Source organism: Poromitra crassiceps, assembly GCF_964638095.1.
Source record: "Poromitra crassiceps genome assembly, chromosome: 2".
Lineage (NCBI taxonomy): Eukaryota > Metazoa > Chordata > Actinopteri > Beryciformes > Melamphaidae > Poromitra > Poromitra crassiceps.
This window is the reverse complement of record NC_139624.1, coordinates 50,428,429-50,455,192: the sequence shown is the minus strand read 5'-3', so window position 1 is coordinate 50,455,192 and position 26,764 is coordinate 50,428,429. Positions and strand designations below refer to the sequence as shown.

Genomic DNA, 26,764 nt, shown 5'->3' with positions numbered 1-26,764 from the left:
CTGTAACCCCATCTGGGGCAGATCAACGATGAGTGTTGTGTTGTTGTTGTTGTTAGCTTAGCTTCTAGCTATTAGCTAAATAATTATATTTACAACCATAATTTACCGCGATCTGATAGAAAAAGTGTCATTTACAGAGCGCGTGCAGGAGGAGTGTACTCGGTGCGACAAATCTTCTGTGGCGATCCGAATGAACCCAAAAGTATTTGGGGGTAGAAAACATCATATTTTAAGCTGGAAATGAGGACCGTGGTGTAAAAAAACGAAATTCTCCTTTAACTCATTGAGTGCCAGCCACTTTTGGAGAACGGACGCTCCCAGTGCCAGAGTTTTTCAGTGATTTCTCGAGGCCCACAGAATATTGTGTGATATTACTATGTAAACACCGAACACGCCCAAAGAACGATGAGACTCTCTTGTATCATCAGCAAAAAAAAGTTTATTGATATCATTTTCCGTTCTTTAGTTATGAGCCGGAGAAGATAGGTTGATTTCACCAAAAAGAGACGTTTCAAATTAGAAGCTTAGCTTAGCTTAGCCTTTTGTGAAATGAAGCATTTCAAGCACATGACTGACTCTGAAGCTAATATTTTCTGATGTAGTGACACCCCAAAAATAATTTCCTTCAATAAAACAGTGAAAACAAAGGAATTTTGTTCGTCAAAATAATATTTTTTAGCTGCAACCAGCAGCGCTGGCCCCTGCGTGCGCAGACCCTACACTTTCTTGCTGGTCTTGATTTACTGCTGGTGGGCATCAGATATTCTAGCTTGCCCATCTGTCCATCGAGCCTGCTGTCTGGGTCTGTCTGGGTCGGTGTTGTATGCTGCCCTGCGTGCCCCACCCCCCTCTACTGCAAACCCCACCTCCGTGGGTGTGTCTCTGGTGGCTCTGGTGGCTCTCTGCTGAGTTTGCTCTGCACTGAAAAGTGCGCTACATCCAGCTTTTTTACAGCGTTCCGCGTGTATTTGTCACCCGCTCCCATCGCTTCCAGTTGAGAATAATAACAACTCCACAACTAATCATGCGGATGGGCTATCGCAGCGGACACGGAGGGGCTCAATTGTGGCAGCAGATTGGCTGCTGCAGGCACAGCTAACGTTATGCTTCATGCATATCGATGCATACCGATGCGATTTCCGTTTCCCCATGACTTCTTCTCTCTTTTTTCCTCGACTTTCTCTAATCTGGAGAGCACTGTCGCCACCTAATGGGTCCGTAAAATAGCTTTTACACATTCAACATCCACCATACTTTCACAGGAGATGGATCAGGCTTTGATCCACGTCCCACCGTCAAAAAACGCAAATGACGACAATCGTCGTCATTGGCACTCTACGTTAGTATTTGAATTGACGACGATTGTCGTCATTGGCACTCAATGAGTTAAAGTGACAGTACACGATTGTCAAAATTAATGAAAAAGCCTATTCTAGACATACAATATGTAACTTGAAGTTAAATTTAAAGCAGGACTAAACCCCCCAGATTTCTGGCAGAACGGCATGATGCTTGATTTGAAAAAACCTATGGGAAAAACCAAGAAATTACCTTCTCCTCTTGTCTCACTATACTCTTTGGCTGTGCTCAGGTCAGGATTTTTCCCCCGGAAATCGACGCCATGACAGCCCTGCTGAAAAAACCAGCATGCACCAGCATAGCTTTTTATGCTGGTGTACCAGCATCCCAGCATCACATGCTGGGATGCTGGTAAATTTGTTGTGTTTTGAAAACACAACAAGTTATGCTGGTGTACCAGCATCCCAGCATGGGATGCTGGGATGCTGGTGGTGTGACCAGCATGGGATGCTGGTGGTGTGACCAGCATGGGATGATGCTGGTATGCTGGTGGTGTGACCAGCATGGGATGCTGGTGGTGTGACCAGCATGGGATGCTGGTGGTGTGACCAGCATGGGATGCTGGTGGTGTGACCAGCATGGGATGCTGGTGGTGTGACCAGCATGCAATGATGCTGGTATGCTGGTGGTGTGACCAGCATCCCATGCTGGTCACACCACCAGCATGGGATGCTGGTGGTGTGACCAGCATGCGATGATGCTGGTATGCTGGTGGTGTGACCAGCATGGGATGCTGGTCACATATGCTGGTCTTGTGACCAGCATGGGAAGCATACACCAGTACACCTATGCTGGTGTGCTGGTGTGACCAGCATACACCAGCTATTCTGGTGTCAAAACACAACATGCTGGTCTATGGTTGAATGCTTGTTAACCAGCACCCCATGCTGAGAGTAGTCAGACCAGATAAACATCACAAAAGTAATATTTCTTGAACTAGTTAAATGAAGACTATTTCAGGTTTACATAACAATATAATTATTTATTAAATAAAAGCAACACAGAGAGGGAGTGGGAGAGAGAACCGCACATACAGCAGTGCACCTGAACAGTCAGCCTGTACCTGTCTTTATGTCAAAAGTATTAAAAGTAAAAGTGTGACTCAACTCAATTAATGTGCTGAAGGCAATTAAAGACTCATTACAATTAAACTCAATTAAATAATAAAACTACTGACTAATTAACAATAACACAACAAACAGGCAACATCACCCGACAAGAAAAGAGGTCACCCCAGGAACAGCTGGAAAAGAGGTGTGCAGGCAGAAATGTCTGGGAGCAGGCTCAATTGGGGAGAACAGGGAAGAACCGCCAACCACCGACATTTTGTCAATAGCCTATGCTCCCTTGAGGAGCAAAGGCCTTAAGTCAAATCAGAAGTAGAGAATTCCACTGAAAAACAATGCAGATTTATTTTGCACAAAATCTCACAATCCTAAAAACTTTATGGAAAAAAACAATGTTTTGCAGGCATTCATTTACCGTAATTAATTAATTTCAGTTATTGAGAGTTGATTTGAGTTCAGTCGTGGACCAGTGATGTCATTCACAAATCACAACTTAAATCAACTCTCAATAACTGTCAAACTAAATGAATGCCTGCAAAACGGTTTACAGTTTTTGGATATGTGTGAGATTATGTGCAAAATAAATCAGCATTGTTTTTCGGTGGAGTGTCCCTTCAAGTGCTATTCTTTGCTTGTTTGTTTATGTCCATTATTTTCTCTGTGATGTACCATCCAGGCTTCCCCACTCGAGCTTCCACATCTGCTTCACCCAGGTTTTGGTTCTGGAGCCATTCTTTGTATCAAACTGAAAAGCAAACAGAGATAAATTAGTGGCAGAGTAACACTGTTCTTTGGTCAATATTTCAACTGCCATTTGAAAAAGTGCTACACAAAAGTGACGCATGAGCTACTTTAAAAATTATTTCACTGTACTGTCTGCCCAGGGTCTAGCTGTACAAAGACCTTTCTGGCTCACAGCCCGATTGGTCCCAAGTTCCCAACACATTTTAAAATTCATCTTGAAGTTGATAAGTCAGATACTGTAAGTGGGGGCGTTAAATCGCACCTTTCTGATCCACCTTGGAACCTGGTAAAACAGCTCATCCATTCCAGACACATTACAATTTGGTAAATAAGAGTCCAAATGCAGTGACACATGCATTAGGTTCCATGGGATCATGGCATCAGCTATGTGCACAAATCATTTATTTAACAAGCCAGTCACCTTTAATTAAAACTACAGCCACCCACAGGATATGTCCATCTAGATCGTTTTGGTGTGAGTTGCTGAGTTTTGGAGACACCGGCCATGTTGTGGTGCTCAAAGCACACACAAAAAATAAAAATAAAATAAAATAAAATAAAATCCTTTCCAGAAAGGATAAAAAGCAAGTAGGCCTAGAGGACCACAGGAATAGGTTTTTGGAGAAAAGAAAAGTTCTCAACTTACTTAACAGATTAATGTGTGTCCTCCACTGGCTGTTTCTCCCTCAATGTATGATATCTCATCGAAAACCTGCACACACACAGTATATAGACAAAGAGACAGTGTCCATTAGAAAAGCATGTGTGAAAAGCAGCACTTGCCCCTCCCTCATTACCACCACTGAGGTGCCCTTGAGCAAGGCCCTTAACCCCTTAATGTGTGTGTGAGTGCGAGCAGGGCCCACTTGAAAAAGAGATGGAAATCTCAATATGGTTACATCCAAGATCTACAGAGCATTACAGGGAAACAGTTTAGTGACTGTAATATTTGCACAATTGAAAAGTGAAACCCAACGAAAAAGGTCTGGGTCAGTTTCTCTAGCTTTACTTTACACATCACAAATACCAGGTAAGGTAGAGCTTTCCCCCTGTTTTCATATTTATACAGTAATTAAATCAGCTCCACCATTAAAGTCGAAGTGAACCGGAACGGAATGCACCAGCGCGAGCGTCAGACACTGAAAACGAATTGAGAGGCGGACCATATACGTGTCGATGATTTGATTTGACAATTCTGAGGACTGGCTTTGGGATTGGCCAAACCTGGCGTGTTCCACCCGCAAATCCAGTGGGATTCAGCCTGTTGTCATGCTACACGAGTGGGATCCGCAGAGTACCAGGGAGCCAGCTGCTTCGTGCGGGGAGAGCGGACAATCCGATTCATAGGTGCTGCCCGCCCGCCTGGAATCTCCGAGAGACGACCCCTGACAGCCAGGGAGGCTGTCAGGCTCGGAGGCGCGCGCCATTATCGTTATAAATGTAAATAATATTCCTGGAATGCGTGTTTTAACGAGCCAGTTACATTTCTTTGCATTCTTAGACATTACCGTTTGATTTAGTTTGCATAATTGCTCAAGTTAGTAGTTAGTTTATGGGCTAGAAACTCTGCCAGATGACAGGCACTAGGCGCCATTTTCGCCTTCATTTGGAAGAGAAAATGATCCTGTAATGAAGATTTGATTGACAGCTGAACCAAAATACTAAACTAAATACTAAACCAAAATACTAGCCTGTTACAATATAGAATTATCACCCAGCCTGAGCCATAACGCCACCACAAGCGCGCGCACGCACGCACACACACACACACACACACACACACACACACACACACACACACACACACACACACACACACAGAGCTGAAGGTGAGAGCAGCGATCTATCACGGTAAAAACGTGTTCCCCCCTCAGCTTCCATAATCAGCGGCCCCTCTCCTTCTTACAAGTAATTGACTAACGTGAATAACCTCTTTCTGTCGTAGTAAATAACACACAAGTTAAGCCTACTTCACTCACCTCCACAAATAATCTGCTTCAAGCCGCCGGTTCGTTGTTTCTGGAGTTTATTTGAAGACCGGAGCAGTGAGTGCTGTACTGACAATTGACAAATGGTGCAGACAGGTCCAGCCGCGCGAAAGTTTGGAGATGGTCTCGCGCAGCATATCAGAGGCGTAGTGATACTCAGTTCCATAAAATAGTTCCAATTGAATGGAGGGTATGCAGCACGGACGTCACTTTCCCACTGGAACATGCCCCCTCAATCGGGACTGGCAAAACCTAAAACCTATGGGCAAAACATTCAGCAGGTTCTCTGTTGTTTGGAGCAGTAGGTGTCATTAATCTAGGCTGATTACTGCATTCAAAATCAGTCTGGCTGTCACTCAGTGGGCGTGACCATGCAGTGACTTCTGCCTGTGACATCACGTGCATACCCTCTATATGGGAAAACTGGCCTCAGAAATGAGTCTGACCCAGGGCCACCTAGAGTTTAATTAAAGCCTCTGTTACAGTAGAAAACATAACATAGCTTGAAAGTAATAATAGTAATAATAATGACAACAACAACAACAACAATAATAATAATAATAATAATAATAATAATAATAACAATAACAATAACAATAAAGGTAATAATAATAATAATAATAATAATAATAATAATACATTCATGTGTAATGTTATTTTAAAGGACTATGCTTGATATAGAATTGCATTAGCCTCTTGTATTGTGTTATATTAGCCTGTTACCCTGTAAGGTGTTTTGTTGGGCATGGTTAAAACTTTTTTCTTGTGTGTTGCGTTATTTGTTGCTTATGTTATAACTTGGCCCTGTACCATTTATTTTATCTGGCAAGCTGTCAATGGAGGCCAGAAGACGATACAAAATATAAAAAAGAAGGCATATAACCCTAGCCTGGGTAAACCCAGCCTCCACGTGACCTGCTCTCAGACCTGCTCTGCTCTCGTAGTGACTGAGAGCAGGTCTGAGAGCAGGTCATGTGGAGGCTGGGTTTACCCAGGCTAATATAACCCACCCTATAACCCATAGGGGATGGGTGATGGGCCAGATTGTTTCCCAAACTTTTTCACATCAAGGTCCCCTAAACTAGACCACAGACCCCCAATTTTGTGCCAGGGTCCCCCATCCAATAAAACTTTTGCTTTTAGATGTTTTCCTCATGGTTGCCATGGCAGCCATTTTACTTTCCACTATAACCTAATTATTTTTGCATCAAATCTCCTGAACCAAACATGATGACAGAAAAGGTGATGTCTACCCCTTACTGTATGTTTTCATGGTATGATCCAGTGTAGGAAATTAGCCAGGGGCAAGGCCAAATATGCTCTAATAAATCTCAGAATGCACCAAAAAAACATGATCAAGGGGCAAAAATTGTCCCCAAGATTTTGATAGGCCTAATTATATTCTCATTACATTAATTACATTTTCATTTGCTTATCTAACACACACTAACACAATTAACTTTTGTAAAACACCCCAAAAAGGGACCTAGGCTTGGCCTGGACACGAAAGTTAAAATTAAATCCATGCCATGGACCAGCAGGGTACAGGGGAGGTCATTTCCATTGTGGAGCACTTCACAATCTCCTCCACCAGCATGACCATGCTGGTCAAGCAATCCCCAGCACAACCATGTTGGTCCACCAGCTTCACCATGCTGGTCCAGCAACTTCACCAGCTTTACCATGCTGGTCCACCAGCTTCATCAGCATGACCATGCTGGTCCACCAGCTTCACCAGCTTCACCATGCTGGTCCACCCGCTTCACCATGCTGGTCCACCAGCTTCATCAGCATGACCATGCTGGTCCACCAGCTTCACCATGCAGGTCCACCAGCTTCACCAGCTTCACCATGCTGGTCCACCCGCTTCACCATGCAGGTCCACCAGCTTCACCAGCTTCACCATGCTGGTCCACCTGCTTCACCATGCTGGTCCACCAGCTTCATCAGCATGACCATGCTGGTCCACCAGCTTCACCAGCTTCACCATGCTGGTCCACCAGCTTCACCATGCTGGTCCACCAGCTTCACCATGCTGGTCCAGCAACTTCACCAGCAAGGCCATGGTAGTTTACCAGCTTCACCAGCAAGCGTTAGCTGGTGGACCAGCAAGGTAATGCTGGTCCACCAGCATCAGACCAGCACTAACCAGCATCAGACCAGCACTAACCAGCATAAACCAGCATAGACCAGCAAGAAATTCATGCTGGTCTATGCTGGTTTTTTCAGCAGGGAGTTTGCTCACCGCCTCGAAAATGAGTTATTTGAGAGCTCCAAAATCTTTATAAATATTAACAACTAGCCAACGCTGGTGGCCTGTATGGAAACAGCGTTGCTCAAAATGGTTGAAAGTGATATCAATTTGGCCATTCAGTGGCGAACTAGAAATTGACTCCATTGACTCCCATTTGTGTGTATGTAGCGTGTCTAAAGCCCTTTTCCCACATGCGTACCGGAAAATTACCTGTAAGTAAATATCGGACATTTCCCTGAATTTCCCTTCACACCTTAGCGCGCGCATATGGGAATCTAGTCGTCAAATAGCCGGTATGTTGGGGGGCGGGGGGAGGGGGGAGCTTATTTGGGGGGTCGGCAAAACTTCACTCAGTCCTCCGTACTTCGCAGCAGCCTGACACAGGACAGACAAAGCGAGAATGGCAGAGGCTTGCAAGGCAAGCTGCCCAACGCTTGTAGCCTATGTATGTAGAGAAAGCAAATGCACCAAGCGAAATGTGGAAGTAGTTTGCTTTGATGTGCGCGAATGATTAGATGATGCACTTTGAAGAAGTTGGGATCCGTGTCTGAGAGAAATAGTTGCTGGTTCGATGTTTATCCGTTCACCTGCGTCGCGTTGAAGCACTTTTTACAGACTGGCTTTGTTTGATGTGTCCGGTAGTGATGCGCGGCTCACCCAGAACCCGCCGGGTCCCGCGGGCTGGGCCGCCCCGCAGGCGGGCTGGGTTGGCAAATTATGAAAATATAGCGGATGAAACACGCAGAGTAATTAACCTTAAAGACGTTAACTCTCTCACACGTAGGTACACACAATCAGACAGACTCCTGCTGCACTCTCTATAGCCTACATGGAGTAAAGAAACGCTTCAATGAGGTAGCCTATGTGGTCTCAAAACAAACATTTTGGAAGGATTATTTGCTGTAATTATTATTTGAAGTGTCCATATAATGCCACCGCAGATTTTCTGTTGTGGACTCGACTGTGATCTATTTGTCAACTTTACTGCAACGTGAGTAGGCTGTGAACAATTGAGTGCGCATGAGGTAATTAAAAGAAATCAGACAGCGAGTCTAGCCATATCTGCAAGCCGGTGTGCGCACCTGCTGCACTACTACGTTTAGCCTACTACTGCAACATGGCCAATTGAGAGCGCATGAGGTAATTAAAATAAATGGGGAAGAATAAGAACTGTTTCTGTAGCCTGCCTAGTGCCTACCTCTATACTTGCTACCTCCATTTGAAACACTGCGGTCACGCCATACGCACTTTGGGGAAGTGTAGTCGGTCACGCTATCTGAAGACCATGGATTAATTGAAGAAAGACCGACATGAAAGCAGCAGCGCAACTCATCCAGAGCAGGCCTAGGCTACAACTGTTGTCGCGCACGGCAGCATGTGAGTGTCTGTGTGTGTGTGTGAGAGAGAGAGGGGGGAGAGAGACAGAGTTATTAGCTACTTTGCACACCTTGGAAGCTCCGCTGTGCTCCTCCTGCGTCCGGAGACATACAGTATTACATTAAATTGGCCGTTGCGGGCTGCTGGGTTGGGCTGGGTTGGGAATTTTCAGATATTTTAACGGGGCGGGCGGGGCGGGCTGGCTCCAATGAAGGGTTGGGTTGGGGCGGGCCTTAAAAAAACCTGACCCGCGCATCACTAGTGTCCGGGGTTGCCTTCGGAAATCAGCAAGCTGACATACTGCTCTTATTAGGCTATCACAAGATCATTTCGCCAGTTTGCTTTAATGTGCGTGAATGATTAGATTATGCCCGCTGGAACATTAAGCAACGTGTGTAGGCTACACTTCGCCCATGATTGAAGGACCGCTGTCGCGGAAAATGACTGGACCCGTTTCCACTTGCGTCCCCTTAAGAGCATACCGCTCTTCTGACTGGCTCGAAACTGGTGAAATGTCGGGGACGACGGGGTCGCACTTATACCGGCACGGCGCCTTTCCCACATGCAGGCATTACACCACGTTCCGGTCATTTTGCGGTACAAAGCGCATGTGGGAAAAGGGCTTATGTATCATTAAAAGAGCCTAGTGACGTGAGCCTGGTTATCGCAGCACAGCACAATAGGACAAACCCCCCGCTCTCAACACACTCATGTAATCACAATGCGAGATTTCTCCACGTTATTCCCTTGTCCAACTTGCCATATACCCCGCCATGAAATCCGTTTTAAATTTTCGTTTCTCCCTTTTTCGTGATTCTTGTCAAAAGTTGTAGTGCACCTCTGCTTTTTCCTCTCGAGCGCAGGGCAGAGCTGCAGTGCGGCCGCAGAACATTCTCCCCCTCCCTCCTCCTCCTCAGACCCTGGCTGCTCACACTACAGTACGAAACAGCCTCCTGCCTGGGGGCTGTTTAGCCCTCACAAAACAAGAAACAAACACAAACAAAAATCGCTGGTGTGCGATTTTTCTGGACAATTTTTTCTGCACAATCAGTGTCTGAAATTGGGTACAGGATTGCGGGAATCCCGCATCTGTTTGCACGAACCGCTGCAACGACTGGACAAGCTGCTTGTCACAGAGCAGAGCAGAGCATCAGTGCAGCAGCAGCAGCCGAGTAGCCTATAAGTCGGAGGTGAGTGTCACTTCACCATGCCTTCTCCTCCCCGTCAAAAGTGAACCAGGAAAATACATTTTAGGCTGCTGCTTTAGATTAGTTTCCCTCTTTTTTGTTTCCACGTCCACGTCTGACAAGTACAACTACAGCAATATGTATTGTCTATTCATTGATTCACTCCATACCAAAATACATTTGAGTTGAAAAATGTTGCTTCTTGTATCAAATAATGATATGCGATTAAAATGCGATTAATTTAGATTAATTAATTACAAAGCCTGTAATTAATTAGATTACCGTAAATTCCGGACTATAAGCCGCGGCTTTTTTCCCGTTTTTTGGGCTTTTTTGGCCCCTGCGGCTTATATAACGGTGCGGCTTATCTATGGATTTTTTCAAAAAAAAAAAAAAAAAATCTCTCTTTTTTAGCACTCTTTCTAACTATAAATCCACTTGTTTTAATTTCCTCTCTTGCCCTCTTTTAACAACATAACATAACATAACATAACACAACACAGGTAAGCAGAAAGAAAAAGACGAAGCAATCACCGCCATGAATGAGGAAATGACTCACCTGCTGGAGGCTGGAGATACACGGCTTGGGCTAAACTTTTACTCCGTGAAACACTATCGATTAAGTCCGACATCGCTCAGAGGTTTGAGCAGCTTGAAAACAAGTTTGAAAACGTGCAGAAGTCCATCCACTCACTCACTAAAGAAAAGAAGGCAACCGTGAACAGAGTTTCTAATGCGGAAAAGCGCATCAGCGCACTGGAGGACAAAAACAACACAGTGAGTCCGAAAGTGGATAAAATGCAAAAACAAATCGAAACCCTGCACACGCAGGTTGATGACTTAATCAGCAGGAGTAAAAGAAATAACATTCGCCTGATCAATGTAAAAGAGGGAGCTGAGATTGGTGACATGGACGCTTTCGTGGCAAAATCCTGTGTTACATCCTGGACCTGAAGGAAGGCGAGAAACCACCAGAGGTGGACAGGGCACACCGGGCGCCTCGGCCACGTCCAGACCCTGGCCTGCCACCGAGGGCCATCTTCATCTGCCTACTCCGCTGGCCCGACCGTCAACTCATCCTCCAGGCTGCGGGGAAGAAGCCCCTCACCTGGGAGGGTACGCGCTTTTTCGTCCGGCAGGACCTCTCCGCGTTGGTGCAACAGAAACGCGCAACATACAACAGCATCATCGAAAAGGTTAAAGTCAATGGATATCGCTTTGGCGTACTGTACCCAGCGAGACTCGTCATAACCATTGATGGACAGCGGCGGAACAAGAGCTCAAAGTGAAACTGCCGAATATCTTTTGAGTTGGACTGGTCAATAGTACTGTGAGTAACTAAAATAAAAAAATAAAAAACGGAATTCTCTCTTCTTTAGCACTCTTTCTAACTATAAATCCACTTCTGTTTTAATTTCCTCTCTTGCCCTCTTTTCACCACACCGCGGACACTGTGTGCACTGTAAAAAAAAAAAAAAAATACCATTAAAACACCCGCGGCTTATAGTCCGGTGCGGCTTATATAAGAAAAAAATAGTCAACTTTGAAGGTGCGGCTTATACACCGGTGCGCCTTATAGTCCGGAATTTACGGTAATTTTTTTTATCGAGTCCCACCACTAATATATATATATTAGGGCTGTCAGCATTAACGCGTTAATCGCGATGCGATTAAGGGCCGACCATAACGTGTTATTTCTTTTTAATTGCGTTAATTGCATGCCGCTATTTTGTCCCTTCGTCGCACCCGTACTTGTAGTCAAGCCGGTCGCAGCGGTTTCCTGTCTTCTGCCTGTGCAGGCCATTGAGCTGATGGTGCAGGCATGGAAGAGAAAGATAGCAACACGCTTCTAAATGGCTCATTTTACTTTAAAAAACTCCCAAATGGCACAGTGGACAAGTCAACAGTAGTTTGCACCTTGTGTAAAACGGAATTAAAATATCACCGAAGTACATCGAGTTTGAGCTACCACCTAAAAGCTAAGCATACCGGAGCAGCTAGCGGCCAGCTAGCAGCCAGCTAGCTAGCGTGAGACTCATCACTCATTCTTCCTTCAGAGTCTCGGATGCGCGGGTCCTCTAACCACTGGGAGGTCGGATCCAATGGCTTCATGTGATATACACATTATCAATATACACAGTTTCCAATACCGAGCCCTTATTCACATGGAAGTGCCAAAGTTTTTAGCTCAGACACAGCCTTCTTCGGCTGTGTCATTTTGGGTTTCGACTGCTCCACAGCACCGCCGCCGGAAGTATCGGTTCTGCAGCGTGTACTGTTGTGCAATTGTGCATTTATTTTCTATTCAAGATATATTTTGTAGACATTGTTACCTCCTGTCTACATTGCACTTCTATTGAATTGAAAATAAATCTAAAATTCAAGATCACAAAGTACATTTATTTGCATTCATTTGATTCCCAATCACTGGTAAGAATTATTAATATCTAATTAAAAATGCTTTGAAATGCTAAATAATGGCATTTTAAACATGCGATACAAAGATGTGATTAATCGCGATTAACTATAGTTAATCGCAAGATTAATCGCGATTAAGAAAATGAATGGTTTGACAGCCCTAATATATATATATATATATATATATATACATACATATATATACATATATTTACACATACATACATACATTACATACATACATACATACATACATACATACATACATATATATATATATATATATATACATAGCAGATTCACTCAAAACATAACCCCCCTCCCGCTGGACCCACCCACCCACAAACCCACAAAGATATTAGCTCAGAGTACTATATATACATAACCCCCCTCCCGCTGGACCCACCCACCCACAAACCCACAAAGATATTAGCTCAGAGTACTATATATGCCTTTCAGCACAAAAAAGACAAACGCAAGCTAGCTATCATGGCGAGGTCCAAATACAAACTACAAATAAACTTCCTTTGGACAGAAATATACTTATCACATTATTAAGTGTCCCAATCAAACATGTTAGTGATTTTATTTAAACTTTACTAGAAGACTCTCTGCTAAGAAAGACCTGGTCAAGAAACCTATCAAAGTGACATAAAAGAAAGAGCCAAGTATTTTTTTTCTATATAAGCTCCACTTGGTAGTAGTCCAATATCTATCCAGCAGACTCATGGGCCAAGTCTATTAAAATCTAGACTAAAAAAGTCAAAGAAAGACAGCTCATTATCACTTTAGAGTCACCATGAGAAACCAGCTCTTTCACTTTTAAAGCACGAAGGAGCAGAATACACAAAACTCCTGCAGGAGACCATCCCTTTCTTGTAACAATTTCCTCAAGTCACGTTTACATCTCATAACCCAATCATCTTCATGCTGATCATAATCATTTCCCGAAATGGCTCTGTCTCTATTTCTCTGGTCTTTCCCGGCAGAGTAATGAGATGTTGGAGCTGCAGCGGAGCCGGATGCGTGAGGAGATCAGGGAGTATAAGTTTCAAGAGGCTCGGCTTCTGCAGGACTACACTGAGCTGGAGGAGGAGAACATCTCTCTGCAGAAACTGGTCTCAACGCTCAAACAGAATCAGGTGACATACAGTACACATGCAGACACACATGGGCGTAAAGACGATATAATACAAAGGGAATCACATTTTTGGAAGTTCATCTGAAGGTGTTGTTTACATCTTTGCTTGAGGTCACACCGGCACAATTCTAAGTATCATGTCAGTGCAATGTTTGTATACTTGGATTATTTGAAAAGCAAAAATGCTAGAAAATTGCACCATTTACATGCTTTTACCACCTTTAACACACAATGAACCATGATACGATACGATACGAAACCAAGCTACCTAGCAAAATATACACCCTTCCTGCATACACTGTACAGGTGCTGTATACTATGGTTGGACTGATAGTGGACTGATCATTTTGAAGGCCAAAACAAATTCTGACATATTGTAACACAGCGGTTCCCAACCTTTTCCGACTCATGGCCCACTTGAAAATCTCAAAAATGTTTGCGGTCCACATCTGACCATAAACAGTACACAGGCCAAATAATGTGCTCTCAGAGCCCTTTTTATGCCTCCGCCGGCGAAGCCAGGCCGAAGGCATTATGGATCCGGGTTGTCCGTCCGTACGGCCGTCCGTACGGATGTCCGTCCGTACGTCCGTCCGTACGGATGTTTGTTAACGCCATATCTGAGGAACGCCTTGACGGAATTTCATCAGATTCGCCTTAAACATTCACTTAGGCTCAAGGATGATCTGATTAGATTTTGGTGGTCCAAGGTCAAAGGTCAAGGTCACTGTGACCTCTCGAACGCCATTTTCAAGCTTGTTAACGCGATATCTGAGGAACGCCTGGACGGAATTTCATCAGATTCGCCTTAAACATTCACTTAGGCCCAAGGATGATCTGATTAGATTTTGGTGGTCCAAGGTCAAAGGTCAAGGTCACTGTGACCTCTCGAACGCCATTTTCAAGCTTGTTAACGCGATATCTGAGGAACGCCTGGACGGAATTTCATCAGATTCGCCTTAAACATTCACTTAGGCCCAAGGATGATCTGATTAGATTTTGGTGGTCCAAGGTCAAAGGTCAAGGTCACTGTGACCTCTCGAACGTCATTTCAAGCTTGTTAACGCGATATCTGAGGAACAACTTGACGAAATTTCATCAGATTCGCCTTAAACATTCACTTAGGCCCAAGGAGGATCTGATTACATTTTGATGGTCCAAGGTCAAAGGTCAAGGTCACTGTGACCTCTCGAATGCCATTTTCAAGCTTGTTAACGCGATATCTGAGGAACAACTTGACCACATTTCATCAGATTCGCCTTAAACATTCACTTAGGCCCAAGGATGATCTGATTAGATTTTGGTGGTCAAAGGTCAAAGGTCAAGGTCACTGTGACCTCTCGAACGCCATTTCCAAACTTGTTAACGTGATATCTCAGGAACACCTTCACGAAATTGCATCAGATTCGCCTTAAACATTCACTTAGGCTCAACCATGATCTGATTCCATTTTGGTGCTCAAAGGTCAAAGGTCAAGGTCACTGTGACCTCTCAAAGGCCATTTTCAAGCTTTGTTAACGCCATATCTGAGTAACGCCTTGACGGAATTTCAGCAAATTTGCCTCTAATGGCGATTTGGACTCAAGAATGAACTAATGGCGGAGGCATAAGTCCGCGTTGCGGTCGTTCTAGTTATCTTAACGATAAGAGGAGCTGTCCATCAGCACCACACAGAAACCAGAAACTAAAAGTGTGGGGCTGTCTGCAATAGGCTAATTAACAAATAATTGATAACAAATTAAAGAACGGTATCATACAACAATGTAGAAATCCATTTTCATACATACTAATAATAATAATAAAAATCCACGAAGATCGTAATGTTTTGCAAATGATTTGGCGGCCCACGTGCAATACCTTTGTTGGGAACGTTACTGAAGCTGCCGATAGCTGATATTTCACACTGATAGTCAGTGATTTAATTTATACACCCAATATGGACATCTAACCCTAATACATTCATAAACACAGATTAAACTGACTCCTATATAAGCATTCAAAAAAGCAATTAATTATTCTAGTATCCTTCCCATATCACCCTTTCTCTGTTTACTTTAATCCGTCGCTCAGGTGGAGTATGAAGGTCTGAAGCATGAGATCAAGGTGCTGGAGGAGGAGACAGAACTCCTCAACAGCCAATTAGAAGATGCCCTGCGCTTGAAGGAGATCTCAGAGGCCCAATTGGAGGAGGCGCTGGACTCTGTGAAGAGCGAGCGCGAGCAGAAGATCCACCTACGTAAGGAGCTGGTCCACCATCTCAGCCTGTGTGATGTGGCCTACACGGGCAGTGCCCACCTGGCCTTCACCTCGGCCCCACCCAGCGGTGCAGGCACACCCACCACTTTACTCTCGCCTGGTGTCGAAGAACCAACAAGGTATTTTGATGGTTCCAGTGAAGAATAGAATGAATGTGTTTTATTCAATTCCGTGATATCTGAAGTTTGAAAAATGGTGGATATCTCAAAATGAGATAGATGAGAGTTGCTAATGGAATTAAATTATATTTTAATTATATTTAAGATGTTTTAAGTAAAAAAATCTGTATCGGTAAATCAGTATAAGCACTTTAAATATTTTTTATGCTTGCTTTCTGAGAAACAAAGTACATTGGGATTTTAAAGACTCTCTACTCTGCTAGATGTAACGGCCATCTCCAAGGTGGGACAGGAGTAGGGGCAACCACAGGGTCGCTGCCCAGGGCTAATGGCGACTGCCGGGGATCGGGGCGTAAGGCCGAGGGGTCCGACCTCTTCAGCGAGATGAACCTGACGGAGATCCAGAAGCTCAAACAGCAGCTGATGCAGGCGAGTCTGCTCTCCCAATCACTTAGAGATGATTTGATTTAGGGGGTGTAGACTAGCAGTCTATTCCCTCACCTACTTTACCAACAGGAGGACCCCAGGTTCGCACTCCCGTTGTTACCACTACCAGCTTGGTCGGGCATCCCTAGTACAGACACACTTGACCGTGTCTGCGGGTGGGAAACCGGATAAGGGTATGTGTCCTGGTCTCTGCACTAGTGCCTCCTCTGGTCCGTCGGGGCGCTTGTTCGTGGGCGAGGGAAACTGAGGGGAATAGCGTGGTACTCCCATGCGCTATGCTACGTCCTCCTGAAACTTATATTATATATATATATATATATATATATATATATATATATATATATATATTAGGGCTGTCAAACCATTCACTTCTCGCTGTCAGGTGAAAAGAAGTGGCTGGTGACTACACATGTATCGGAGGAGGCGTGTGATAGTCTACACCCTTCTGATGAAGATCCTTTGATCGAAACGTCAATAAACTGACCAGGAGCCTGAAAATTTCAGTGTGCGGACTCTACTTATTTTTATAGTCTACACCCTCCCCAGATGTGGACAACCCATGTTAAAACTATTCACTGGTAGTGCTGTAAGGTGTTTTGGATGAAAGCGTCCATGAAAGTGTGTGCAATATGAATAAATGAATGAACGCAGATGAATGTTTGCGATGTGGCGATTCAGAAGCAGTTTTATTTAGAACGTCTCAATGTAATACAATGAAATCAAAAGGATGATGATCTAACTACATTCATCTCAAAATCATTACACAGATGTTCTATTTTCATCAGCTGCCAGGCTCAGAATCCAGCCTTACCTGACGCTGCCAGATGGGAGCGGTGCGGTTTGTGAAAACAATGCCGCCCCCATCTGGCAGTGTCAGGTTTAGTTTAGTTTATTAGTTTAGTTGTACAGGGACAATGCACATCAATCAACATTGCTGCAAATGTGCCAGTTTTAGCTGGGTGGCTAATCTTCAACTATAGTCCCTGGGCAAGGTGTTGATTGCCGGATAAAAACAGTAGGAAACAATAAAAAAACAAGCAATTAACATTAAGCAGTACATAATAAAAGCACAAGCACATTACAGTACAAAGTTAGGCTTCATGCATGCAGGCAAACAAGCAAACAGACGATGCAGCCAGGCAGACACACAAGCAGACAGACAATGCAGCCATATAACCATGCAGATAGACAAAGCATCCATGCAGCATCATGACAAGAGAGGAGAGGGGGGGGGGATATATCAGATAAACAATAACAATTATGCAACATGCACAATTTTGCAACATGCAGGCATGCAGACAGACAAGGGCTAATGGCTGTGTTCACACACCTGATTGTCTTTTAACCATGTTTTCATAGTGTGTTTGAAAGATTTGAATGTATTGATATTGCGAATGTGTGACGGTATGGAGTTCCAGAGGTGGACAGCTCTCAGAGAGAAGGCTGACTGGCCAAATTAACTTTTCCTGAGAGGTATGATGAGGTTACCTAATGCAACAGATCTAGTGAGTCTGCTGCTCACTGAGAAAAAGTCATTAAGTGGAGGTGGAGCAAGACCATGGAGGATCTTATATACCAGACAAGCATCATTGAGCCTTGTGATGTTGTCCCAGCTCCCACAGGTCATACTTGTCTAGGATATTGCAGTGGTGATTGCGAATGGGTTTCTTGTCAAGCACCTCAGGCTGCTTGTAAACTGAATGAATTGGTGTTAGACTGTTAGTGTTGTTTTGCATGCCTGTGTCCAGCCGGTCAGTAGGTGAAATGAGGCATTCAAGATTCAAGATTTCCTTTAGTGAAATGAGGCATGATCATTGCGTTAAAATATAATTTTTACTGCTTCGGTGCTTAAACAGCTTCTTGTGTATCTAAAGTTAGCCAAGTTGTATTTGATTGTTCAAGTGACTTTCTTTACCTGTTTTTTGAATGTGAGGTTTGAGTCGAGAATGATTCCAAGGTACTTAAATTCAGATACCACTTAGTAGCCTCTCACCTGCAACATACACATCTGGGTCAGGTGTATCGGATGTTCTTTTAGTGAAAAACATACATACTTTTTTTTCCACATTCAGGTGGAGACAGGAGTCATTAAAGGAGAATTTCGGTTTTTTACACCACGGTCCTCATTTCCAGCTTAAAATATTAAGTTTTACTCACCGAAATAGTTTGGCTTCATTCGGATGCCCGCGGAAGATTTTAGCTCCGAGTAGTCTCCTCAAACAGGCTATAACGAGAGCCTGCGGCGAGTGCGGGGCATGCTGCACACACTCTCTAAATGACATTTTTTCTGTCAGATCACGGTTCATTATGGTTGTAAATATAATTATTTAGCTAATAGCTAGAAGCTAAGCTAACATCAACACAGCAGTCGGCGTTGATCTGCCCCGGATGGGGTTACAGTGCGTATCTTCCCCCTTCTGTGGTTCCTCTGAAGAAGTGTGGTTTCACAGGGTGTAAAAAACCGAAATTCTCCTTTAAGCCATTTAAATACATGCACCAAGGGCGCGGGAAGCTGGGTGCGGTGGGTGCTGCAGCACCCCCTGGTGGCAAGAGATGTTTTTTTTTTGTTTTTTTTACAGTGCACCTGAACGCAACATGCAAAATACCCGCTGAATAAGTATCCAAATGTTCATGTAATTCTGGCCAATACTAGAAAATGAATAGCCTCGGGGGCCCATGGTACTATTAATCCGGCCCTGGATATATGGGAGGAATAGCAGGTAGGCTATCACTGTCCCTGATTTCTGAGGGTAAATTGAGTAATGCTGCCGAGAAGAGGAGAAGACACTGAATAATGACATCACAACAGTATAATCCTAATGTTAATTTAAAATGAAATATTCCTCTAAATATGGCAAAAAATCCAAAAAGGGTGGGAGAGAGAATGAGGATTCTGACACAGCAGTGGGAGCAAGTGGTGACATGGAGGTGAGTGAGAAAAGGTGACTGAATAATGACACAACAGTCTACAGTGTTTCCCACGGGATTTAGAGTATTTGTGGTGGGGGACCGCAGACCCCCTAGGGGGCTGCGGGGGCATGCCCCCCCCCCCCCCCCCCCCCCCCCGAGATTTTTTTAAACATTTTAAAGTAAAATGCATGAATTTGGTGTACTTTGAGAAAGCTTAAGAGCAAAATTAAAAGGCTAGATCTATGAAGAACATGTCATCATTACTGTGCTGTGGGTTTACAATGACAAACTAAATTTCTCCCTATAGGTCAGGGATACTCAACTTGCTTTGCCACTTTCGTGAAATGATAGAAGGCGAGGGCCAGTTAATAAACAAACAATATACATTTTTCTGTAGCAGATTGTAGGTTTTTGGGGTGTCAGCCGGAGTTTAGACTGACAGTGTTGTGCACACCGGATAGTTTAGTTAGGTTAAGTTAGTTAGGTTAAGTACATACATAAGTGCCTGGGTAGTGAGCAGATGGCGGTATTTGACAATTTAGCAGCTAAATCATAGATTATTGAAAGATATTCCATATTCCAGACTGAAATGCTATAACAGAAGTATTGGCCAGAATGACATGAACATTTATTGGACACTTATTCAGCGGATATCTTGCATGTTGCGTTCAGGTGCACTGTATAAAAATAAAAATAAAATGTTTTTTTTGGTCAACATCTTATTGTGGCGGCCCGCCACAAATTCCTTTATGTATGGGAAACACTGGTCTAATCTTAATGTTAATATTCCTCTAATCTGGTGACAAAGTGGTCAAAAAAAAATTGGCGGCGACCTTCGGTCGGAGGATGGGAGTAAGAGCTGATGTCATCCACCTTCTTAGTAAAGAAGGTTACAAAATCATCAGCAGAGAAGGAGGAGGGAGGAGGAGGAGAGGCAGGGTTGAGGAGGGTGGAGAAGGTGGAAAATAGTTTGCTGGGGTTGGACGCGGAGGATTGGATTTCAGAGATGAAGAAGGAGGTATTTGCTTTTGAGACAGCAGAGGTGAAGTTGGAGTGGATAAGGTGGTAGGAAGAGAGATCTTCAGGGTGATGTGATTTTCTCCATTCCCTCTCAGCTGCCCGAAGCTCTGTTCGATGAGTTCGCAGAGATTCAGTCAGCCAAGGAGCAGGGGGAGAGGATCGGGCAGGCTTAGTGGTGAGTGGGCAAAGAGAATCAAGAGCGGAGGAGAGAGAGGATAGAAGAGTAGTGGAAGCCTCCTCAGCGGACAGGAGAGAGAACTGCTCGGCTGAGGGAAGCAGGGAGAGGACAGCAGAAGAGAGGGAGTTAGGTGAGAGAGTTTTTAGGTTGCGACTGGAGGTGATAGAGTGAGCAGGTGAAGCGTGGGAGGTGGGGAGTGAGATGGGAAGAGAGAAGGTGGTTGGATACAGGAAGAGGGGTCACAGTAAGGTTAGAGGTGGAGCAGGTTCTGGTGAAGACCAGGTCAAGCATGTTCCCTGCTTTGTGAGTTGGAGGAGATTGAGAGAGGTAGAGGTCAAAGGATGAGAAGAAGTTCAAGAAAGGCAGAGATTGCAAGGTTACCGACTGGATGTTGAAGTCGCCCAGGAGAATGAGTGGTGTACCATCCTCAGGAAAGATTGAGAGAACGGTGTCCATCTCGTCGAGGAAGTCACCAAGATGACCAGGCGGCCGGTAGATTACCACAATGTTGAGCTTGATGGGTAGGGATATGGCAACTGCATGGGACTCAAAAGAGGATATAGAGAGATGAGAGAGAGGGGTGACAGTGTAGGTCCATTTGGGAGAGATAAGGTGCCAGTGCCTCCCCCACAGGAGTACCCAGCAGAGAGAGCGGCAGGCGTAGCAGGGTTTTCAGGTATGATCCAGGTCTCTGAGGGCTAGAAAGTGGAGGGATTGAGATAGAGCATGGGCTGAGATGGTCTCAGTTTTCTTAACAGCCGACTGGCAGTTCCAGAGACCTTCGGCAATAGTAAAAGGACTACTTGTGCGCTTAGGGTAGGAAAGATTACCTGGGTTACTACACCTGAAGATGCCGTGTGTGTGCCTATGGGCTGAGGTTATAACAGGGATGAGGAAATGACACATAGTTAGGTTAGTTAAAGAGAAGAAATAGAAGCCCTATCCTCTGGCCTACCCTCAACGTAGAAAGACTCCCTAGTCTTTGTGCCCAGAGGCTGCCGCTTTAGACTGACTATGGTTAGAAATACTGATTCAACAGAGGCCCTAAGCACCCCCTACACAATCAGTCGGTCGTTCACACAAGGGCTGTACACCTGAGGTCAGGTGACAGCAATTAGTAGCTTTAAAGTAATCTAGTTTCACTCTGTAGCCTAAACAAAACTCACCTACTGCTTTCTGGAAGAAAGAGCAGACAACAGACAAATCTAGCTTAGACAAAACTCACCCACTGACTTCTGGAAGAAAATGGCAGACAATAGACAGCTATATCACAGAAGAGAGCTCTCTGCAGACTGGAAATGTGTACTTGACCATGGTTGCAGAGAGTTTTCTTGCTGCTTCATTTTTGCCTTTGGCATGTACATATATTACTGTATCGTCTGCATACATTTTGACTGCAGACCCGGTACACAGGGATTTCTGGCCCCATGAAAGGATATCACATCGGGCCCACGGATGCCCCCGTCCGAAGTTCGGCGGCGGAAGATTTTGGCCATTTGAAGCCCAATTTCGAGGAATACAGTATCTAATTTTAAATCAGAGAGTTCCCCAAACTTTTGAGTAGCCAGTCAGATTGAAAAAGTAGCTGGATCATGTTTGCAGCGTTTGTTCCAGTGGTCCTTTTCCCAATTAATAAACAAACCTCAAATATGTATTGATGAGTGTGACAATTGAAATAATACAAATAAACAGTCTTATAAAGGCCCAATGCTCAATTTAATTATAAATAAAACAATATCCATATTGCAAAACACAAACAGGCAATGTATATTTTTAAGAACAAAGAAAATACTAATAACTGTATGTTTCCCACAGGATTTGGAGAGATTGTGGTGGGGAGACCTTGCTTGGACCCTCTTGGGGGGTTCAGGGGGCCATGCCCCCTGTAAGAACATTTTTTACATTTTAAACTAAAATGCATGAATCTGGTTCACTTTGAGAACCAATTTAAGAGGCTAGATCAGGGGTGGGCAATTATTTTTCATGGGGGGCCACATGAGAAACCCGAACAAATATTGTCATGCCGTAACCCAGGAACTTTGATGATAGAGAGGACCACAAAAAAAATCCTCGCCACCAGAGGGCCAGATTTTGCTGAGGGTTGGGGGCCGAACGGCGCTGGCGCAGAAAGATTTTGGGCATTTGAAGTCAGGTTTAGAGGAATAACTCATTTTAAATTAACAGTTGTGATGTCATTATTCAGTCTTAAACACCAATATTTGATCCTTTGCTCACTCACTCCTATGTCACCACTTGCTCTCCCTGCAGGGCTTGAAATTAGCTTTTTTGGCCACCTGCCAATATGGCTGCTAGAAGTTACCAGCCAATTAGAATTTCCACTAGCCAAAATGTTTTTCTTTAAATAAACCAGAATATGAGTGGGTTAATTTAAGCATAAGTATCAGTAAGTGGCCCGGGATTCTCAAAGCCTGTGTTGAGGGTCACACGAACAAAAATGCACTCTTGAAGCTAAATAAATCCAAAACCAACAAGTTAATTATTTACATTTTTTACTTCAATGTAGAACAGTCATTTCTTACACATGAGATTACTTTTAGCCTTTTAGTCATAAAGATTATTGAAAGATATTCCATATTCCAGACTGAAATATTATAACAGAAGTGGAGTATTAGCCAGAATGACATGAACATTTGGACACATATCTATCTATCTATCTATCTTGTATGTTGCGTTCAGGTGCACTGTTAAAAAAAAAAAAAGATTTTAGGGCCTCTTGTCAGTCAAGGGCCCTTGGAATCGTCTACAGTTTCCTATAGAATACTATGGCCCTGCCGGTACAGACAGAGGGCAGGTCATTGATAAATAAACCGAACAGGATAGAGCCCATAATCGATCCCTGGGGCACACCCACATCATATTTGAGGAAGGGTGACATGTCACCATTCACTCTGACGCATTGTGTTCTGCCTTCAAGGTATGACCTCATCCATTGTAAGGCAACAGGTGAGAAATTAAGCATGGATAACTTGGTGAGGGTAAATCCAGCCTGCTCCTTAAAAAAACACTCACATTGTGAATGCAGCATACAGGCCTTTGAATAATTTCCCATAAAAGGATGCTGACATACGTAAGATCTCTCGCTCTCTCTCTCTCTCTCTCTCAGTCTCTCACTCACTCATTCTTTCTCTCGCTCATGTTCTCAAAGCTCAACTGTCAGGATGTTTCTCGAACCTAGAACCAAAGCATCAGTTTGTCCAAGTCATCACAAAGCTGTGTTGTGTTGTGTTGTGCACACGCGTGCATGTACATCTGTGTGTGTGTGTGTGTGTGTGTGTGTTTGTGTGTGTGTGTGTGTGTGTGTGTGTGTGTGTGTGTGTGTGTGTGTGTGTGTGTGTGTGTCCTCCAGTCCCACTGCATGTAACCCAATCCCTTCCTGCTCTCTTTGCCCCATCTGATAGGCTGGGCTGCAGCAGGAGCTTACTGTATTTATATCTTGGCTGACACACTAGAGACTATCGACCAGTCACCAGTTGGGTGGGTTTCAGGCGCAGGGTGCAGCTACTGTCCAGGCAATTTTCAATGTTAATGAATCGCCATTTGTGTTACAGTGAGTTTCTTTTTACACCCGATAGAGCCTAGTATTTAGCCAGACAGTGATGAGGGAAAGTGGGTGAAACTGTGGTTTGAGTACACACAATGTCCTACTAATTTAGTATTTTTTTACCAGTGCTTTTGGGTACACTTCCTTCTCTTTATTAGTGAAGACAATGTAATTCTGTCATCTGGGACATTTGGGATATATTTATTTTATTTTATTTTATTTCACCTTTATTTCACCAGGCAAATCATCAAATTCTTATTTACAATGGAAATGTTGTCTAGGGTCTGTTTTCTACAATACAAAGTATTTGAACGTGTGGGGTCAAGTCCTGCAGCTCTCCATGCAAGTTTCACCATAATTGAGGGCCAAGAAAGCAAACGCAGCAATAATAATAACTGGCCAGGATAGCACAGCTGTTTTTGTTCTGGCAGTTTCCACTCAAATTTAGACAGAGGGTGAAACTCAGTGGTGTAGTGGAGGGTAGACGCAGGTAGACGGCATCTACCTAGTTATTTTTCAGACTGCTTTGCGTCTACTCACTTCTAAATCTTCTCTGATACGCATCCATTCAAGTTTTTTCTCTTTTCTGCCTAAAGTCTCTGCCGGGCAGATTGAGATTCCACCGGGAAACGTTGCATTACGACTGCGAGGCTGACACCGGAGCTGGTCGCAGCCTGTCTATTGAACGCCTGTGTCCACCAGAGGTGTCCCTGAAGCGGCTATCCGCTCTGCTCCACTAAACAAATTGGCCTATAGGCAAAGTGACCGCCTACTTCCTGCTTCAGCACTGTACCAGAGATTTTCATCCGCCATTTATTTCTCCATAGGACGAATCAGCGTGATGTCACTTGACACCCAGAAATGCGGAACCCCGCGGCAGTTAATAGTATGAGTTGTGCCAAACAAATGTTAATATCTCAAAAACTATACATCACATCACTTATATTTTGACGTTCTGAGTGAGAGCAGAAGTAGCTCAAGAGTTTGATCTATAATATATGCATGTCGTGCTAAGGTTATGTGAACTGTCGCAGTTTTTAAAATGTAAACAGAGTTAGCTGGCTAGAGTCAGACAATCAAGCCTCGTGCCACTTGGGCTCCATAGGGTTCCATTGCCGTTGCCACCCAGTTTGTTTACCTAAATGCTGCTCGGCTGATCCCTCGTTTACTGGTTCAAACCAAACGGTACAGATATATTTAGAAACAAGAGAGATCGCATAACATTTCACTCGGACCAAAACGTAAAAAAAATGCGGGTTTAAAGATTATTTTTTTTATGTTGTTTTTTTAAGTTTAGGGCCGAGTGAAATGTTCTATGGTCTCTCCCGATTATAGCGTTAGCTAAACCGTTTGGTTTTATAAGCATTTTACGAAATGTTATACCTGATTAGCAAACCTACGTGGACCCGATTGGTCCACGTAGGTTTGCCAGCCTATTTAACTGGGTCCCTCCTCCTGTCTTCTTTTGACAGCTGGAATCTCCCACACCACAAACACTGCACGGCACGCAGCCCAGCGATTTCATTAACCAACTAAATAGCTCTTGAGAGCGGACATCGATTTCATTAACCAACTGAATTGCTCTTGAGAGCGGACATTGAAATGAATTATGGTAACATACCTTCCTTAGTGTATTAACCAAATTACAACCAAAACCAAAAACAATCGATTTTTAAGCATAATAATCATTGCAAAATTCGCTTTACTTAAAGCGTAAAAGGAGCCCAGCTCTTTAACTTGCAAATGAAAAATATAAAATGAAAAATACAATAGGCTACAGCACATAGGCCTAGCTTCTTTTTTTTGCACAGATTCATTCCCCCCAGTCCATCCGTTTGTTCCAGGCCAGTGAAGTCCCAACAATCTACAAAAACATGCAATAATATAGCTGCATGCAGGCTGAGTCAGTCTAAGCGCACCTGGAGCTTGTCAATAAATCCTCGTCCCATTGGCTCACGTGAGCATGGGCGCCTGGCCAATCCCGGCGCTTGACTGCTGCGTAGGCAGGCACAGGGTGTGGTTTTAGCGTAACCTATGTGGGATTCAAAATAACACGTTACTGTAGGCTATGTCAAGAGAGAAACAGTCACACATTGGACGGGGGCGGGGGGCACACAATTTAGCCTGCTTTCTATAATAATGCATCTCTCAATTACTTGAATGCTTACATTATTTTGGCAGCTACTTGGGTTCAAATTAACTTAGTGAGTTGGTTTGAAATTTGTGTGTCAATGAACTAAATTCAGTAATGTTGAGGTTATGGTAGCCTAATTGTTCTCATTGTTACATTGTAGGCTATAATTCAATCAATGTTGTTTTTGTAGACACCAGTAATGACTTCCCAGTGTATGTGTGTGTGTGTGTGTGTGTGTGTGTGTGTGTGTGTGTGTGTGCGTGCGTGCGTGCGTGTGTGTGTGTGTGTGTGTGTGTGTATATGTATATGTATATATATATATATGTATATATGTATATATATATATATATATATATATATATATATATATATATATATATATATATATATATATATATATAAGCAATATAGCATGAGAGCCAGTGTGTTGTGGCAAATATATCCAAATATATATCCACTCGGCCTCCAATATATCCAATATATCCAATATGGATATCCAATATATCCACTCGGCCTGCGGCCTCGTGGGATAACAACTGATCAGCGGGATATATGCCACAACACACGCTGCTCGAGTGCTATATTGCTTTTATAAAACGGTTT

General features: G+C 43.8%; 1 protein-coding gene across 1 annotated transcript in view; it reads left to right on the top strand.

Annotated features, from left to right (window-relative positions):
* The window catches only part of LOC310790454 (protein bicaudal D homolog 1-like), a gene marked incomplete at both ends in the record, with an annotated part of 131,477 nt that overhangs the window by 76,278 nt on the left and 28,435 nt on the right, over positions 1-26,764 (top strand). Inside the window, 3 exons of the mRNA XM_083652144.1 lie at positions 13,384-13,536; positions 15,606-15,910; positions 16,174-16,339. Coding sequence (XP_083508270.1) covers positions 13,384-13,536; positions 15,606-15,910; positions 16,174-16,339 — 624 coding nt within the window. The remainder of the gene's footprint in view (positions 1-13,383; positions 13,537-15,605; positions 15,911-16,173; positions 16,340-26,764) is intronic.